The following is a 17,829-nucleotide window of genomic DNA, read 5'->3' as shown; positions in this document are numbered from 1 at the left end:
GAGTGATTTGTATGGACAAGTCCTTTATGGGATGTGTTTGGACAAGTCCTTTATGGGATGTGTTTATAACCATCAAGAGTGCTGAACCCCAAAACCTGACAGTTTTCTGCTGCTTGAAGCCCTTAGTGAGTGCAGGCTCTGTGCCTGTGGTAGGTCAGTGGTACGTGGCTTCGATTAGAGAGATTTTAGCCCTTTACCTCTCAGTGACCTCACCAGGATGCTGATGCAGCCTTTTTCTGAGCAGGGCCATGGCTTCTGTCTGGCTCCCTGAAATATGTGTGATGGAGGAGGCTGCAAAGCACTGCAGCCCACCCATGGGAATGGATGGGAATGCTGGCATCCTTGTAAATCACCTCCTTCAACTTCATGATCAGCCCTGCCAGTGGATTAATAATAATTTTTGACCCTTAAAATGCCTTGTAAAATTAATCTCTGAAGAAGTTTTGAGTTTCAGTTCAAGAATGGCTTTGAACTTAAATGTTTGGAAGTGTCTTGTTGTGACAATTTGAGAATAGTTTTTCAGAATCAGCTTGTTATCTTATTGTTTCTTGTATTTCTTAGAAGTGCAGCCATTTAAATGGGAAGCAAAGTCCAGTAGGTGATTATAAACACAAATCCCAAACATTTGCATTTATAATTTTCACAGATACTACAGGATTCATCTACAAAGTCAAAAACAAGTACCTAAAGTTAATCTGTGAATAAACAAGATATATGTAAAAGTAAATTTGAATTTACTGCAAGTAGGTCAAGAAGTCTAAATACAGTTATTTATTTCTTTTTGTCATTATATATATATACTTGTATCCAATTTTATCAACTTACTATACCTTGAATTGTTAATAACTATTAGTTTGTCTTCTCCATAATGACCTGAAAAGAGTGAAATTCAGTGCAGAGTTCACAGAATCACAGAAATTCTAGTTTGGAAGACACCTTTAAGATCATCGAGTCCAACCCATGTTCTAACACCTCAGCTAGATCATGGCACAAGAGTTCTATCTATTTCTAAAATGGTGCATGATTTAAAAGTGATTTAGCTTTCCAGAGCAGCTGGTAAAGACAAATTCCTCACTAAATCTGTGCTTGGCAGTGATACACTCATGTGCATTGCAAAAAGCCACCAGTGCAGAGGTGGCTGTGATACAGACTTTGGGAAGGCTGTGAAGAAAATATTAGTGGGAAATGCCAGCCTGCAGCTCTAGAAAGGATGTGTGGAGGCTTTTCCTCAAAGCTGCTCTGTGCATTTGCTGTTTGTGGAGTCTTCAGGAGATGAGCCTCTTCCCGCTGTATCAGAGCAGGAATCACTTGGTCAGGAATTCTGCCTCCAGCTCTGACTGAAACCTGGTGGGGCACAGCAGGAATTGTAACGGTGATGTTTTCAAACTGGAAAGAAAAATCACAATGCCCCTTAGTTACAGTTTGTGGTGCTGTGGAGGGGAGATGACGATGACACAGAGAATATTTCCTCTCTGTTTTCTCTGTAGAGTCACTCAGTAGATGCAGTCAGAGGACAGATTCCCCAAAATGCTGCCTTCAGCTCACAGAATAGCTCCAGTGGCTGATGGAAAACCTCAGGCTGTAATTGAAAGAACATGGTCTAAATACTCCTGAATAACACCACCTGAAAATGAATAATGTGGCCTGAATATTGTAATAGACTTTGGCAGCAGGAGAGAGTGGGTCTGCAGTGAGGTAGCTGACCTTATGCAGCCAGGCCAGTGCAATTCTCTGAGTCAGATCATTTGTGGGGCCAGTCCTGACCACTGCCACAGTTCTGCCACGTGGCGCTCCATGAATGAAGGTCTTGCTGCCAATGTGTTTGGATTCATGCCTTTTGTAATGGAGCCATACAAGTACAATCTCAATACTCTTTTATTAATCAAGTAAATGCTTCATTTCTGATTAGTTCCTCTCCTCCCAGGTGAATTCAAGCAGCAGCCTCATTGAAAATCTTGTTCCTGGTGCCCAGTACCAAGTCGTGGTTTACCTACGGAAAGGACCTTTGGTTGGACCTCCCTCTGATCCTGTCACATTTTCCATTGGTAACCCCTGAACCTACTGATTGAAATGCATTTATTTCTTTTTAGGGTTTGGTTTCCTTTTTTTTTTTTAAATATATTCAGTATGTTCATTAAGTTCTGTAGACCACACCTTGATTTTAAGACTGAATCTCAATGTTCTCTGCTTTGGGATGTGAAAATGAGAAGAACCCTCTAAGGCTGACACTGACATTTTCAAGAATGTTTTATGTCCAACAAGCAGAGCTCCTGCCCCCATACCTGTAATTTAGGATTCCACCAGGCTCCTACAAAGGGTCATTTAGGACAGAATTTAGTAACTTTTAGTTTCAGTGTAATTTATTTTGTTAAGATTACTGCTTAAACAAAATGTATTAATTAGAGAGAGGGAAAAGAGAATGAGATTCAATGTACAGGGTTACATTTGCAGAGAAATATTCAACCTGTGTCTCCTTCTCCTTTTGACAAAAAGTCTGCTCAGTGGGACAGCAGGTGGCTGAAACTTAGAGATCTTCAGTATTTTTAATGCTGCTTCCTCTCTGTGATGTAGGGAAGAAAGTGAAACAGAAAAAAATGTTATCCTGTTAAGAATTTAATCCTTAAATAAAAGCCAGCATGTGGCTTAGTGATTATGGTGAGAGCCTTTTCATTCTAGTCAATCTTCTTATATATTTTCATAGATTTCGTCCGAATAAAAATTTGTAAAGTATGCTATATTTCAGGAAAAGAAAAATTAGTAAGTAAATATTTATGTATACTTTAATGCTGAAATTTCTATCACAAACACTTTTGAGCTTCTTTCTCACTGTAATTCAAAAATCTGCCAATTTACAAAACTAAAATCATTTATACCCAAAGCAAATATGTTCCTTCCTTTTCTCCACTTTTTTATGGCCTTACAACCATGAAAGTTTCTTACAAAACTGAAAATGGCAGTTTCTAAATAGAACATCTCATAACTTTCATATTCTAAAGAGGCTGTTTTTATGCAGTAAAACAACATCTGTATGAGTTTTCATTTCATAACAGTTTATTGAATATGATACTAAAATAACAGAACTGAAAAACAAATTGTCCTGTGAACTTACCAGTGGTGGCTAATGACGAATGAAACTCAAATAAAATAAAATTCACTTTAAAAAGTGTTCCATTCTCCCCTCGTTATCCTAAGGCTCATTTTCACAGGGTGAGTACCAGCAGTTCAGAAAAAGCAAAGCAAAGATGTAGTAAATGGTTTATAAAGGTAAAGGCATCCATGTGCCAATGTGGGCTGGAGTAACCTGGGTGCTGGTCTGGCTTCTGACCTGGTGTGTAATAGCTGGGGCTCTGCAGCCCTGGCAAATGTTAACTCTAAGTCCTTATTTAAGTAGCCTCAGTGAAATCATGGAGAATAATTGTTTTCCAGACCATCCAGGCTGCAGAGGTTGACCCTTAACGTGACATTCTTCAAATCACTTGACACTTTCTCGGTGTCACTGTCTGTGAGGCAAGAATAGCAGTATATGACAGAACCTTTGGGTTCCCCAGGGAAGGAGGGCTGGAGATGAAAACTTTCCTTTCTTATGGTGCTCTGGCTTTTGATGCTTTTGGTTTTGAGCATCTTGAAATATCTCCTGAGCATCCTGATTTTCAAAGTAGAATAGAGCCCTCCCTTTTTGAGAAAGCGAGATGTGTGCTTTATCTCAAGTTAAGCAGCCAACACAAAGTGGTCTGTAGCCACTTCTGAAAAAGTAGTTTTAAACTCGAGAACAAATGCTTAAAAAATGGCTTAAATAGCTGCTTGTGACCAGGAAGTTCTTGGGGATTAAAGTAATGAGAAAATCAGAAATAGGTAGAACTTGATTAAGGAAAGGTATAATTTTAAAATAAATTGCAGCTGATAACACATGCACGTTACTAACCATAATTTCTGCTTTATAGTGCCCACTGGAATAAAGGATCTGACTCTTTACCCTTTGGGACCAACTGCTGTGGTTCTGAGCTGGAACAGACCTTTCCTGGGGGTCTTCAGGAAATACGTGGTAGAAATGTTTTACTTCAACCCCTCGACCATGACCTCGGAGTGGACAACCTACTATGAAATAGCAGCAACTGTCTCCTTGACTGCCTCAGTGGTACAGTGACCATTCCTGCCTTGCTTTCCCATTCCTGTGTGGCCCTGAAACCTTGTGACTTTTTTTTTCCCAGCCTTTTCCCCATGAATATGTATATATATGCCTTTAAGCCTGGCACATTTTTTCCCTCAGCAAAGGAGAGAAAATGGCTGGCCAAGGGTGCTGGAGGCATTTTCTGTTCTAAAGTAAGGCACTGCCAGCTGAACCATGCTAAATTTCAAGCAGAGCAATGAGACAGGAGTTTAGCCTGGTTTTTTGGTGGTTGTTCAGCAAGTCCAGAGGCAGCTTCAGTTTGTGGGTCAGTTTGTCAGTCAAGGCTTTAAAAGTTCCATCATCTCCTCAGGGGGTGCAGTGCAAAGGCTTATCTACATAATTAACATTGATAGTATGGATTTGGGGCTTGCAGGCTGGTCTCAGTGTGCCATGTGGAAGGCTTAGCTCTGTTTTTTGTGGAAAAAAAAGCCTTCGTGTTTCTGGAGCTGCCAAATCTTAGGCCAGGGTTTTAATTAGGTGAACACTGATCTCTAAAGAACACATTCACACATATATTCATAGGTGCCCTTGCAGATAGAAAGTGAAATTTTCCTCCTCTTTTCCATTATTTCCTGGAGAAAGTGAAAAGATTTTATTCAGACTTTGCTGTAGTGCGAGACAGAAAGCAATTCCAGCTGAAATTAGTTGTTCAAGAAAGTTATGAGTATGCAAAAAAGATAGCAATAACTTCTGCTGCTGGTGAGAGCCACAGTGATTTACTGTAATTGATTTGCATAATACCATTTGTGGAGTCATTTTGGCTCCGGCAGCTTTACTGTAATTGGGTATGTGACTATAAATCTAACACGTAAATCTCCAGGGAAATTAAAAACAAAAATAACTTACCAAACTGGTAATTAATATCTTGTAATCATGACTCAGCACAAATAGATTAATAGCTGAGTGATCTAAGTGATTCAAGAAATAAAGCTATCATGCAGAGTTAATGTGGTTCATTAGGAAAGGAGACGATGTTGTCCCTTACTGTTGCACATCCTGCTCAGGGAAGCCAAGTTGGAATTGCTTTGTCTGGATTTCAATCTGAAACGCAACAGTGCTGTATCACAGCTAAAGTGAGTATTTCTTCAGGGATAATTTTAAAGACTGGTCCTGAATTAGGAAAAGAATGTTTCCCTATTATTCTGTTGTGGCATTTAATGTACAGGTAGGGACTGGTGAACTTTTGTTTGGGTTCTCCAGCGGTGCTCCAGAATCCCACTGATCCCTGCTGACACGTCTGAGTGCTGTATTCTGAAGCAACAATGAGAAGATTCAAAAATCAATGTCTCCAGCAGCAGGAAATAATCAAGCATTATTTCCTGGAGCATTAACATTTGATAAGAACCATTGGAACTGGATTTGTCTTTTCACTCTGTTTGGTTGCTTCATTCATTTTGTGCTCTGCACATGAAAATTGCCAAAGTGATGTTGGTGTTTCCAATATGACACCAGGGGCATGTCAGAAGTCCAATTATCTTCAAGGATGGATGCAACTTCTTCCAAAACTCATGAAAAGAACAGATCCCACCACCTATATTTGCGCTGTCTTGTAGTATCTGGAGAAAAAAGGCCACTGCAAACAACAGAGATCTGTGAAAATAGCAATTTCTACATTGTTGAAGTTGTCCATTATTTTCAATTTCCTTTTGAATTTTTTAATTTTTGAATTTTTTTGAATTTTCCTTTTGAATTTTAAAAATATCAAGAGGCTTTTCATCTAAACATCAATGTCTTAAATGTCCTGTGCTGTCAGTGGAAGAATTAGAGTTTTAACTTAAATATTACATGCAATACTATAATATAAAACATATTGCTTTTTATAGCTCATTTATATCTCATTTATATTTACATATATAATTTATGTCTCATAAGTCATTTATGTTTCATTCCTATTCCATTTATAATAAATGATAATAGAAAGTGAAATACATGTGGAAAATTGGAAAAAAAATCTCTTAAAGTGACAATATCAGAGACAAAAACATAGATTCTAATTTATCCTCAAACCCCATTTAATCAAACTAGAAACACCTACTTTTTCCAGTTAAATATTTTGCCTTCATCACACTGCAATTGTGATGGAAGATTTCTATGTGTGAATGGTTCTTACCACCCTGGAAATCCTTTGAGATTCCTGTGGTGGACAGAACCTGTGACCAGGTGGATGTAGATGAGCAGCAGAGCCATCACAGCTGTGTTTGCTCCCCCTGCGCAGAATTTTTATTAAATTGAAAGGACAAATTTCAGAGATTTCCTGTGGTGTTTTTGGGGTTCCATGTCATGGGTAGGAATGATGAATCTGACTCCATGTTCTTAGAAGGCTAATTTATTATTTTATGTTTTATATTATAATAAAGAATACTATACTAAACTATACTAAAGAATAGAGAAAGGATACAGATAGAAAGCTAAACAAGATACTAATGGAAAACTTGTGACTCTCTCCAGAGCCTCGACACAGCTGGCTGTGATTGGCCATTAAGTTAAAACAATTCACATGTTGGATAAACAATGTCCAAACCACATTCCAAAGCAGCAAAACACAGGAGAAGCAATCAGATAATTATTGCTTTCTTTTTTCTCTGAGGCCTTCTCAGCTTCCTAGGAGAAAAATCCTGGGCAAAGGGATTTTTCAGAAAATATGATAGTGACAATTTCCACTGAAAGAAGGAACGGGAGTTCAGAAAAATGAGTGTGGGCACTAGGCTTATAAATACTGTTGTGTTTCAGAAGTCCTCACACTGGTGAGTTCTCTCCTGAGTTTCTCTTTGTGTTTTGTCCCTTTACAGAGAATAGCCAACCTGCTGCCTGCTTGGTACTACAATTTCCGTGTCACCATGGTCACCTGGGGGGACCCAGAGCTGAGCTGCTGTGACAGCTCCACCATCAGCTTCATAACAGGTAACCAGGCAGCTGAAAACTCTGGGGGAGTGCTCCTGGGGGCAGGGGCGCTGACCTGGGTGCTGTGTTTCTACCTACAGATATTTGCCAGTTAGGATATTTCTCATTTAAGTTTTTTGGATTTTTTTTTTGTTTGGTTTTTTGTTTTGTTTTTTATTTTTTTATTTTTTGTTGTTGCTGTTTGGTTGGGGTTTTTTTTTTTGTTTTGCTTTGTTTTTTGCAGGTTGTTTTTGCTCATTTTGTTTTTGGTTTTTTGGTTTTGATTTTTTGGTTTTCTTTCTGTTTGGTTTGTTTTGGTATTTGATTTTCTATTTTTTCTGTTTTTAAGTCTTTGAGGACTGCTTTAAATGAACATATAAATGAATTTTTCCTATGCCCAGCATGGTACTTGACTGTTCTGTTGCAGTCCTCCATCAACGGAGTGCATGGCTCCACTAAGGGCCAGGGTCCTGCTCCACTTTTACCACACCATACATTTGACACATGGAGAAGTTAATAGCTAAATTAGTAAACCTGAATTCATATGTTTCTTAATATTATCAAACACTTTTTCATTTATCTGCAATATTTCCAAGTGTTTCTTTCTCCTTCATCACCCTCCCAGTAATCCCCATGTCAGAGCAGCACTGAGATGAGTGAGCTGATATAACCACAGGGATTTCCCTCTTCCACTTGGGACCAGCCGTGGGTTTAACACACTCTGGCATCTCTTGGCAGATTCTTTGGATTTGGATTTTCAGTATGCCCAACAGATCAGCCACAGAGGGAGCAGCAAGAGAGAGGCCCTGTTATCACCTTACCATGCACACAGGATGGTCAGGCCAAAATCAGACTTCTCCATTGAATAATTTTGCTTTTAAGTGTCACTGTTTAATTCACCTTGCTGATGTTGAGGTGACTAGAAGGAGGAAATAATTAAGTTTTATTGTGAGTTGCAATGAATTATACTTGTTCTTTTCCATCTGTAGGAATCCAATGAGAAGGAAAATCAGTGTATAATGTCCCAGCCACTCACCCCAAAGCAGACACTAGCCCAGTCCCTGATTTTCTGTTTGGTGAGAGCCAGAGCCTGTACCTGGAAAATTTACTGAATAAGACCAATTTTCAGTGATGATTTACCCAGAGCCTGTGCCTCAGAGAGCCACAAGAGAAAAGCCAGCAGCATTTAAAGCTGTGGCTCCACTGAAACCCTCCCATGCTGAGATACCTGATCCAGGTTACTCTGCTGACAAATTCTGGCACTCCTCCAGTGTATCAGAGCTGGAGCCTCCTGAAGGGTCTCCAGGGATATTCCTTGTCCTTTGGCATCAATCAGCTTTTCTGCAGCACTGTAAGGAAGCAATTTTCCAGCTGGTTGGTTGCTGTATGAGGGAAAAAATGTCTTTTCCAACTGATTTGGGTACCAGGTTCAGTGTTTTGGAATGGAAGTGTTCCAGTGGGACACTCACTTCAGTACTGTATCTCCAGAAACCTGCAGCAGAAATGAGGGAGATCAAGGGTCTTCTAAAAGGTAATCTGTCATCAGTACCAATCTGGATCTCTGTGTGATGACAGGAAAGATTGCTACTGCTCCTAAATGAAAAATTTATCAACTGCTTAACCAGCAGATGCAGACAAAATCAGAAATGGATGAACCTTTAAATATCATCCATTTGTGATTGGCAAAACTTCTCTTAGGTCTTCTGGTCTTCAATGAAAATATCCAACTGGAATGTTGTATCAATAGTTAATTTCTCTCATTATCAATGGTTTATACCCCCTGTCTCTTATCTGAATTTTTTTGTTTTTAATATCCAGTCCAAAATATTTTTTTGCACTTTTATCTTACTGATTGAAGAGACACAAACCCTTTTTATTTTAGTCTCTATACAGAATTTAGTTTGTTTTTTCTGTTAATAAATTGTTTCCATTGAACTCTGCAGGTTCTCTCACTTTTAGGTGTTTTCCCATGTTAGTTTTTTTTTCCCACTCTGCCTCTCTAATTTTTACTGTCTTTACTAAGGCAGATAAAAACTGCAAGTGTAACATCAACCTGCTGAATATTCCTATAGAGGCACAATCATCTCCCTATTCAAAGCTCTCCTGTGTGTGTGCATCTAAATGATTGCATTTCCTGCATCTTCACACCGGAGGTCTGTGTTGATTTACTTCTATTTTATGACTCCTAACAGAATTGATCATTTGTTGTCTACATGCTGTTTTCCAACAGACCTGGCACTATGAAATTCACTTTCTTTGAGCAGGCCCAGCACAGGGGGCAATATCTAAAAGCTCAGTCCTGTCCAAATCCTGCCCTCCTCTGCCAGTTCCATGCTCCTTGCATAGTTCATCAGCCCTGCTTTTCCTTTCAGGGTATTGATGAAAATGGTGAATAGCAATGAGGCATTAAAATCACACTGTGATTTTAAGTGAAGAGCCCTGACAAAGAAAGCTGATTTGGTCAAATTGCAAGCACTTACCAATAGATGGTCAGCACTGAATGTGAGCATTAAACGCACTCCTGTCCTCTGATTGCCTTATTACTTGTAATCTTTTCAGCTTTGCCCAGGAACTGCAGCCAGGCTGGCTTGTGAGGTTTGCCAGTTTGTCATTTCTGCAGGTTTGAAACGTTTGTCCCCAGTAGGTGCTGCCTTTTCACAGCTTTAAGCCACCAGGGACCGAGAGTTCTTTCTCAGCCTCTTCCCTCCCAGAGAGGGAGCAGATGGTTTTATGGAGCACTTGGTCCCTTTCTGCACCATTTTGAACAATGCCACCTCCCCTGCACAGGTTGACAGGAATTAAAACGAACAAACAAACAAAAAAAAAGCCAAAACACCAAAAAACCCTGTATTTTATAAATACTGGAGGGGAAGTTTTGTAGGCTTGGCAGTACACCATCTGTCAGCTCTTCTGTGTATAACTGGAGAGCCAAGCTCCACACCTGGAGCATGAGGTTGAGTTTCAAAAACAGAGGAGAAGGCTCAGCTGGGAGTTTAGGATGGAGCCTGCAGGGAGCTCAGAGCAGAAATTCCCTAAAGCAGGATCCCACTGCTGCTGGGGAGGCTGGGGCTGTGCTGAGCTCAGGGCTGGGGTGATGAGAGGGAGCTTTCTCCCACAGCTACAGAGAGGAGATTTGGGGGATCCAAGAGACCTTTCAGAAGCAGCATTTGTCTCCCAGCTCCTGTTTTACTCAGGCAGGGACGGTGGTGCTGCCAGGGTTGCTGTGTTGACTAGTGAGTTTTTAATGCCACCTGCTGCAAACAGCTGGATTTAAAACAACCACAGGCAAAGGCTCTTTGGGCCACCAGCATTTGCTTTTTGCAGTGAGGATGCTTTCATCTTTGGAGGAGCAGAAGGAGTGAGAAAGAAAGACAGACAGACAGACTCTGAGTGCTGCTGGCTGCCTGTTGGTCCCTTGGGTTCTTCCAGATGTCACTTTGGTCCAGGTCAGCAGCAGGGTGTGACTTCCCACAGCCTCCCTGTGCTCCCCAGAACCTTGTGCTGGGTCACACCAGCCCTGGCCCTTGGTCTCATGTGACATATCCTGGACATTCACTGCCATGAAAGCATACCATCAGTGAAAAGGAGCAGGGGGAAATCATTATTTGTGTATGAGATTCCTGGCCTTAAACTGCAAGGATGCACAGGGATGGGCTGGGAACTTTAAAAATTAAAATAAATACTGCTTCAATGATTTTATACTAAATCTCCTCAGCAGCATAAAAGGACATTTTCAAGATTCATTTGGGAGAATAGTCTTACTAAACATTTCTAAAGGGCCCTAAATTGTCTGTGCATTGCATTTGCTGCCTTCCTCAGTGAATGCTTCAGTAAAGTCTCAGTGCCAAAGTGGAAGGAGCCTTTGTGAAAGCAGCAGTGACATCTTGTGGCCCTTTCCAAGAGACCTGATCTCCATCCTGCATTCCCTGGCACCCAGGGCTGTGCCCCTCTCACCTGCCCTGTCACAAACACACTGAACAAAACAGCAGAGGAAGACGAGGCAGTTCACACCATTTTCCCCACTGTGCTCCTCAAAATTCCCTTGTAGTATCCAAATTTTCCTACTCATATCTCCTTGGGAGGGGGTTGAGATCTTCACAGACTGAGATTTTCAATTTTGTGTCTCCTCTCACTATTAATTTAACTCTTTTCTGGGTTCCTGCACCTTTGAATCAAGGTGAGTTGGTCATCTATGCTCCCTCTCCAGTTATTGGAGAGGCACCTCCCTCTGAGAGGGAATCCTCATGTTAAACACCAATTTTAGTGTTATTTTGGAGGTTTTAGGGTTGTTCTGGAGGTTGCTGTCGCAGGTCACAGCCGATGGGAGAGCCAGCAAGGGAGGTTGGCTGAGTCCCAGTTCCTGGGGGTGTTGGACAGACATGTGGATGTAGTGCTGAGTTTGGTTTGGCAGTGGATGTGGCAGTGCTGGATTAAGGATTGGTTGAGATCTTCACTGACTGAGATTTTCACTGATTGAGATTTTCACTTTTGGGTCTCCTTTTACTATTAATTTAACTCTTATGGAGTTCTGCACATTTGAATCAGGCAATCAAGGTGAGCTGTGCACCCTCTCCAGTTAATGGCGAGGCACCTCCCTCTGAGAGGGAATCCTCATCTTAAACACCAATTTTAGTGTTATTTTCGTGGTTTTAGGGTTATTCTGGAAGTTGCTGTCTTTCTGCAGGTGACAGCTGATGAGACAGCCAGAAAGGGAGGGTAGCTGAGTCCCAGTTTAAAGTCCATGTGGATATGGAGCTGAGGGACCTGGTTTGGTGGTGGATGTGGCAGTGCTGGTTAAAGATTGATCTCAGTCTTAGAGGTCCTTTCCAGCAGGAGTGACTCTGTTATGTGGGCTGCAAATAGAGCCAAGGATTTGCTGGCAGCTCCAGAACAACAAAATCCCTCCTGACAGGGCTGTGATGGGGCCCTTTTTCCCTCCCTTCCACCCAGGGAGCAAGGGTGGTCATAACTTCCCATGCAAAAGTTGTTCTTTGGAAATCTGCAGGGTTTGGGCTTTTCCTCCTAGAAAGATGCAAGCTCAGTGAAACGTACTTTTTTTCCTATATAAAACCTATCAATGTAACAATTTATTATTTCTTTTCAATTCAGTGACACAGTGAAGCAACATCTGAGGCTTTTGACTTGAATTTGACTTACAAGTGTGACTAAAAAAATTTTTTTTATCTGCTGTAATTTTTTTAAACTGAAAGATTGCAAAAAGGAGTGTATTTTCAATCTGATTATCTCCCAGGTTAAACAATGATTTTCATATATTTCAGCTGGTGCTCAAAAGGTTTTAATGATGCTTTCCTGCTAGCTTTGTGATATTCTCCTCCTGACAGCATCCTTTGGCACAAGTTTATCACTGGATTTGCTAATCAGCTGTGTTAAACCCTGTCTGTAACACACTTGCCTTCTTCCTTCAGCACCTGTGGCACCCAAAATTACCTCTGTGGAGTACTACAACCACCTCCTGTACGTCACCTGGACCTATGGAGGAGATGGCCCTGACCTTTCTCATTCCAGGATGCTGCACTGGATGGTCATTGCAGAAGGAAAGAAAAAAATCAAGAAGAGTGTAAGTACCAGTGTGGAAAGTGGGTGGTGTTCATTTCTTTGAGGATTTTTTTTCCCTTTTTATTTTCTTTCTTTTTTTCTTTTTTTTTTTTTTTGGTTGGCTTTTGTTTGCTTGGTTTGTTTTCCTGAGTTGTTAATTCAGTAAAATTTTGACAACTCTGATAACTTTGTGTTCTATATTATATGTTATGTATTATATATTATATGTTATGTATTATATATTATATGTTATGTATTATATATTATATATTATATATTATATATTATATATTATATATTATATATTATATATTATATATTATATATTATATATTATATATTTATCAGAGTTGTCAAAGTTTTTCTGAGTTAACAACTATACATATATATATCATATATATAATGTATATATATTTTATATATACATAATATATAATATATTGTATTATTTATTTTATATATATTATATATATAACTTAGTTATGTAACTTTGATTACTATTCCAGCAAGTTTGGTGGAAGCCAGTAAAAGTTATTTCCCAGTGTTAGATCACTTTGAAAGACTTGAGTTCTCAAAATATCCAGTGGACAAAGTGTTTCTGTAGTGATCCAGTGAAGGTGTTGATAATTTATATAATTTAAAAAGAGCTTAAAAACTTCTCAGCTTCAGACAGTAAAGCTTAAAGATTATTCTTACATACAGGTATGGTATTTTCTATTTTAATTTATTAATAAACAGAGTAAGCTACTGGCTGAGGTTGTTTTATTTGTTCAAGTACTGTTGCTTCCCATTTTCTGACTTTATCTTCATAAATTCTGTGTTCTTTATTTATGTTTGAATATGAGTTACACTAATTGAAGGGATGAGGATTTCACCCAGAATGTGTGCACTTAAAAAACTTGCTAGATGCTAAGCTGTGCTCTTGGTACATTCTCTTGAACATTCAGAAAATTGGAAGTGTATTTTCAGCAGAAGTGCAAATTTATCTATAAACAAAATTTTAAAGCTTTAGGGATGTCTTTACAAACGTGTGTCTTTATATTCCTTCTAAGACAAGGGAACCCAGAGGGTATTCTTTAGGAAAATCCTGCAAAAACCTACCTATTTATAGCTAACTTTTATGGTTCTGTTCATATTTATCCATATGGGTAAATATGTCAACATATTTGCAGGCATCGGGGCACCTCTTCTTCCAAGCTCTGTTAGTCATTTCCAGGAACTGTTTCCTTTAAAACTCATTGTAATATCATAATTTGATTTTATTATCATAACTAATGTGGTTGGTTTTTTTGTGGTATTATTGAAATAAATAGGTAGCACTGTCAGATGATGCTGACTTTTTCTTCCTGCTCCCTATGTGTTTCCCAAGTCTCCACAGAAGTTGGTCAGTTTTTAGAGAAGTGATGAAAATTACGTGCAAAGCCCTGTTGGTCTTTATTCAGAACTGTCAGTTTCTCTTCCATCTGAAAGCTTCAGCCTGAGAATTAAGTGACTTTGAAAACCAGCATGAGATTCCTGGATAGGCCCTTTATATATAGTCCAGAAGTGCTCTGAAAACAATTCCGAGTTCTGCATCCTTCTCCATGACTCTGGAGAAATGGGAAGATTACCCTAAAATAAAAGGAAGAAGTTAGTCTTTTGAGACTCAGTTTAGGATCTGGTTTCAGACTCGCAGATGATTGAACTCAGACCCTGAGACCTCTTGTCAAGTTAACAGGTCTCCAAGAGGTGTTAGCCTTGCCCAGATGGATTAAATTTTCAGGTCTGTAGGATGCATAAAGTCTTGCCTACACATGGCCTGTGTGCTCTTCTTTGAGGTGTCTGACCTGATTTAAATTCCTCTAAAAATTACAATGGACTCAAGTCCATGGCTTCTTTAGCATTTTGCACAACTGGAGAAATCTAGATGCTCTCAGTGGTGTGAGGGAGAATTTCTTTTTTCCTTACATTTCCACTGGTCACATAGAAAGTGCAGCCTAAAATTCTTTTTTTTTTTTTTTTTTTGCTAATCTGGTTTCGTGGTTGGTGTCAGTGGGAGCTGGTTGATGTCACCGGTTGCCCTGTTTTTTAAAGTTTTTCTAAGCCTTCTAATGTTTACATTCTTGTAATGAAATTTCTCACACACTTCATGTAAATAACTTATTGGTTTGCATTATTTTATAGAGGAATAGAAATTTGATGGACTGTCGGTTTGTCCAATGTCATTGGAGAGGTGGCACTGTCATCCTCCATTTCACTGTCAGTTTTGGACATCTATAAATGTTGGAGCCAAAAATTAAAATTTCTCTTTTTTACCTTGAGAGCGCTGCGTGTCCGCGTCGTGTTATTTCATGTCCTGTAGTGACATTCACCAGTCTGGAGCACACAGAAGACATCTGCTGTGGTGCACAGGAATTTCTCAGTAGTGTTTTGAGTGACCAGGTCAATTTTAGGAGTCAGTTGTGTGGTTTGTGTTGTGTTTAAGGTGGTGTCTTTGATTGTCCAGGTAACGCGCAATGTGATGACTGCAGTGCTCAGCTTGCCTCCAGGGGACATCTACAACCTCTCAGTGACTGCTTGCACTGAAAGAGGCAGCAACACTTCCACGCCCCAACTTGTGAAATTGGGTAAGAACTGCTTGTTTGTACACTATTGACTCACCCCACTCGTTTGACTGTAAAGTGACCCTGGCAGCACCTTCCTTATTTCAGTTTTGTACCTCTGAGCCCATTTCTCTTGCAAAGCTGTAATTTTCACCTCACCTTGCTGTGAAGGTTGTCTCATGGCCTGTGTGAGAAGCTAATCTCCTAGAATGATTTTGCTCAAGAGGAGCAAGAGTGACAGAATTTGACTGTAAGTGGAAGTAGGAGAATGGAAATCACTTAGTGCCTTGCTGAGAGAACAAGTCAGCCTCATACGTGCTTGCCTAAGGTCTTGAACACATGTAGGGTTTGAGGGTGGCAACTCAGGCTTCACAGATGAACTTTTCAGTAAAAAGCAGAACCTTTCTTTCTACCTTTCTGTTTCTGACAAGCCTATTTCTACACCTCTCTGCCACTTGGTCTGCTTTCCTGTCTCCCCTCCTCTCTCCCTGGACATCTGCAAAGTCCTTCAACACCAAAAACTTACCCTTAAATACAAATTAATGACAGCACTCTTTATAAAAATACTCAGATTTGTGGATGTGGAACCAAGCCTTATTTTAAGAGAAGTATATGTAATATACTCATAGAAACAAAAGAAAACTTGAGAATTTGATCCTTAGTGTAAGAGTTTCAAATATAACTTTCTACCTAATATCTTTCTTTACTTGAGAGGAAGACTGGACCCTGCACCATTGGACCTTAAGACATTGTAGTTCTCTTTTGAATGTATGTGGAGTTGTTGAGCCCTAGCTACCTAAAATACTGAAATTTCCAAATGTGCCAAACTGCTTTTACAGGAGTTAGTTCTGCTGAGAAGGTGGGTAAGGAAGAGTTTGTAATTTCAGGGAGGATTATCTTCTCTACATGAATAATAATCCTTTTATGAGTCACTGCAAGAGAAGTGAATTTAAAGGACTCTAATTTCTAATTGGATTAGAGGTCTAAAAAACAACCATTGTCCATTTATGCTTCTCAGCATTCTTCTTACTCAGTGCTGAGGCAAACAGAGACACAACAATCTCAAGTTCTTGCAGGTCTTCTTACCAAAGGCAATATTTGAAAGAAGCAGGCAAATTCCATGAGTTTTCTTTGCCCTGTGCAAACCACATCCACTGTTTTCCCCATGCCTCGTGCCTGTGCAGTTCCTTGTGTGTATTTGCTCACCCACTGAGGGGGTCAATGTGTGGGGTGAGTATTTCCCCCTGCTACCACTGTCCAAGTGCTTTAGGTGATATTTCAAGACACCAGCTAGCTTTATCTTTCAGACAGATCCACCAGCCTTATTCATGTTGTACACCCTGCAGCACAGCTGTATCTTCCTCTTCTTTCCTTGTGGATGGGCACTCTTACTGAAATTGGGTGAATATTTTGCCCTTCAGTGTCAACAAAGAGAAGGTGGAATGAATTCCATTTCAATTAATCCCTTCTTTGAGCGTGGGGTTTTTTTGTTGGATTGAGTTTGATTTTTTTTTTCCCTTTATGATGTTTGAACTTTGAATAGACAAAAGTGAGGATATTTTGCCAGAGGTTTTCCCTCTCTGTGTTTCTGAGGGCAGCAATGGGAGTTGTAATTAGCAGTAGTGGAAACTGACTCCAAGTGATAGACGACTCAGCGCTTGGCAGTCACTTAAGCATTCCTGCCAAATGTTCTTCCCTCCACGATGTTTGCTTCATCCTGGCAGCTTTCCACCTGCAGAAAAATCAAGCCATTTGCTGGAAGCAAAAGTAGGATTTGCCTGGGACGCCGCCCAAATGCAAAACTCGTATTTTAATTGAGGCCATTTTTTTACCTGGAGTGAGGGATGGAATGTGTTTCTGAGTCCAAGAGCAGATATATGTGTGCAATTATGGGAGAGGGACACTTTCCTGTGTAGCTCTGGGACAACGTGTGCACTGCAAGCCCCATGACACACGTGAATGTCCAACTCTTTCCATAATGCCAATATGGCTTGGGCAGACTCCAACCCCAGAACACAGATCTGGTTGTTTCAGGATCAGATACGTCTCCAAAATGTCTATAACTACTTGAGCAAGTCCCTCGTGCCAAGGTTCCTGCGACAGCATCTCCCAGAATGAGGATAACAAATTATTTGTGAAAGGAAAAAGAATCAACCCAGAATGTTCTTGTGCATCATTGTATGCAGCATGTCAGAATCCCAAAATCGAGTCATTGTTTGAGAATTACAGCTTTAATTAAACATCCATGGAATAGGAGATCTGAAAGCTGTGCAGAACAACTCAGAAATGTACAGCCCAAATTTTACATGCTCTGAAGGCAAAGCAGAAGAGCCCAGGAGACTTGAGGTGTGGAAAGCTAGGGATTTCCAGTACCCACCATAGAAAGTCATCAGGATGAGTATCAGGATTAAACATAAAATAATTAAACAATTATTTAATGTTTAATAATTAAACAGTTTTGTTGTTTTTTTTTAAACTGGTAATTGGCTAAGTATTTTCTCTGCTGCACTTAAAGGAACCTAGGCAGCCTTTTCTTGTGGGAAGCTGCTTCTTTATAATCTCCTGGTCAGGCCTTGTGGAGAAAAGCCTTCTCAGGCCAAAAGTGCTGCTAACAGGTGGACAGTGATCTTCTCTGAAGGAGTT

The 17,829-nt window shown here is 40.0% G+C and overlaps 1 protein-coding gene across 1 annotated transcript in view; it reads left to right on the top strand.

Moving 5' to 3' along the window:
* Positions 1-17,829, top strand: part of PTPRO (protein tyrosine phosphatase receptor type O) — a 139,356-nt gene that overhangs the window by 92,884 nt on the left and 28,643 nt on the right. Inside the window, exons 8-12 of the mRNA XM_058805432.1 lie at positions 1,925-2,045; positions 3,942-4,135; positions 6,958-7,069; positions 12,475-12,626; positions 15,090-15,210. Of these exons, the coding sequence (XP_058661415.1) occupies positions 1,925-2,045; positions 3,942-4,135; positions 6,958-7,069; positions 12,475-12,626; positions 15,090-15,210 (700 nt within the window). The remainder of the gene's footprint in view (positions 1-1,924; positions 2,046-3,941; positions 4,136-6,957; positions 7,070-12,474; positions 12,627-15,089; positions 15,211-17,829) is intronic.

This window comes from Ammospiza caudacuta, chromosome 5 (genome assembly GCF_027887145.1).
Source record: "Ammospiza caudacuta isolate bAmmCau1 chromosome 5, bAmmCau1.pri, whole genome shotgun sequence".
Taxonomy (NCBI): domain Eukaryota; kingdom Metazoa; phylum Chordata; class Aves; order Passeriformes; family Passerellidae; genus Ammospiza; species Ammospiza caudacuta.
This window is presented reverse-complemented; position numbering and strand designations above follow the sequence as displayed.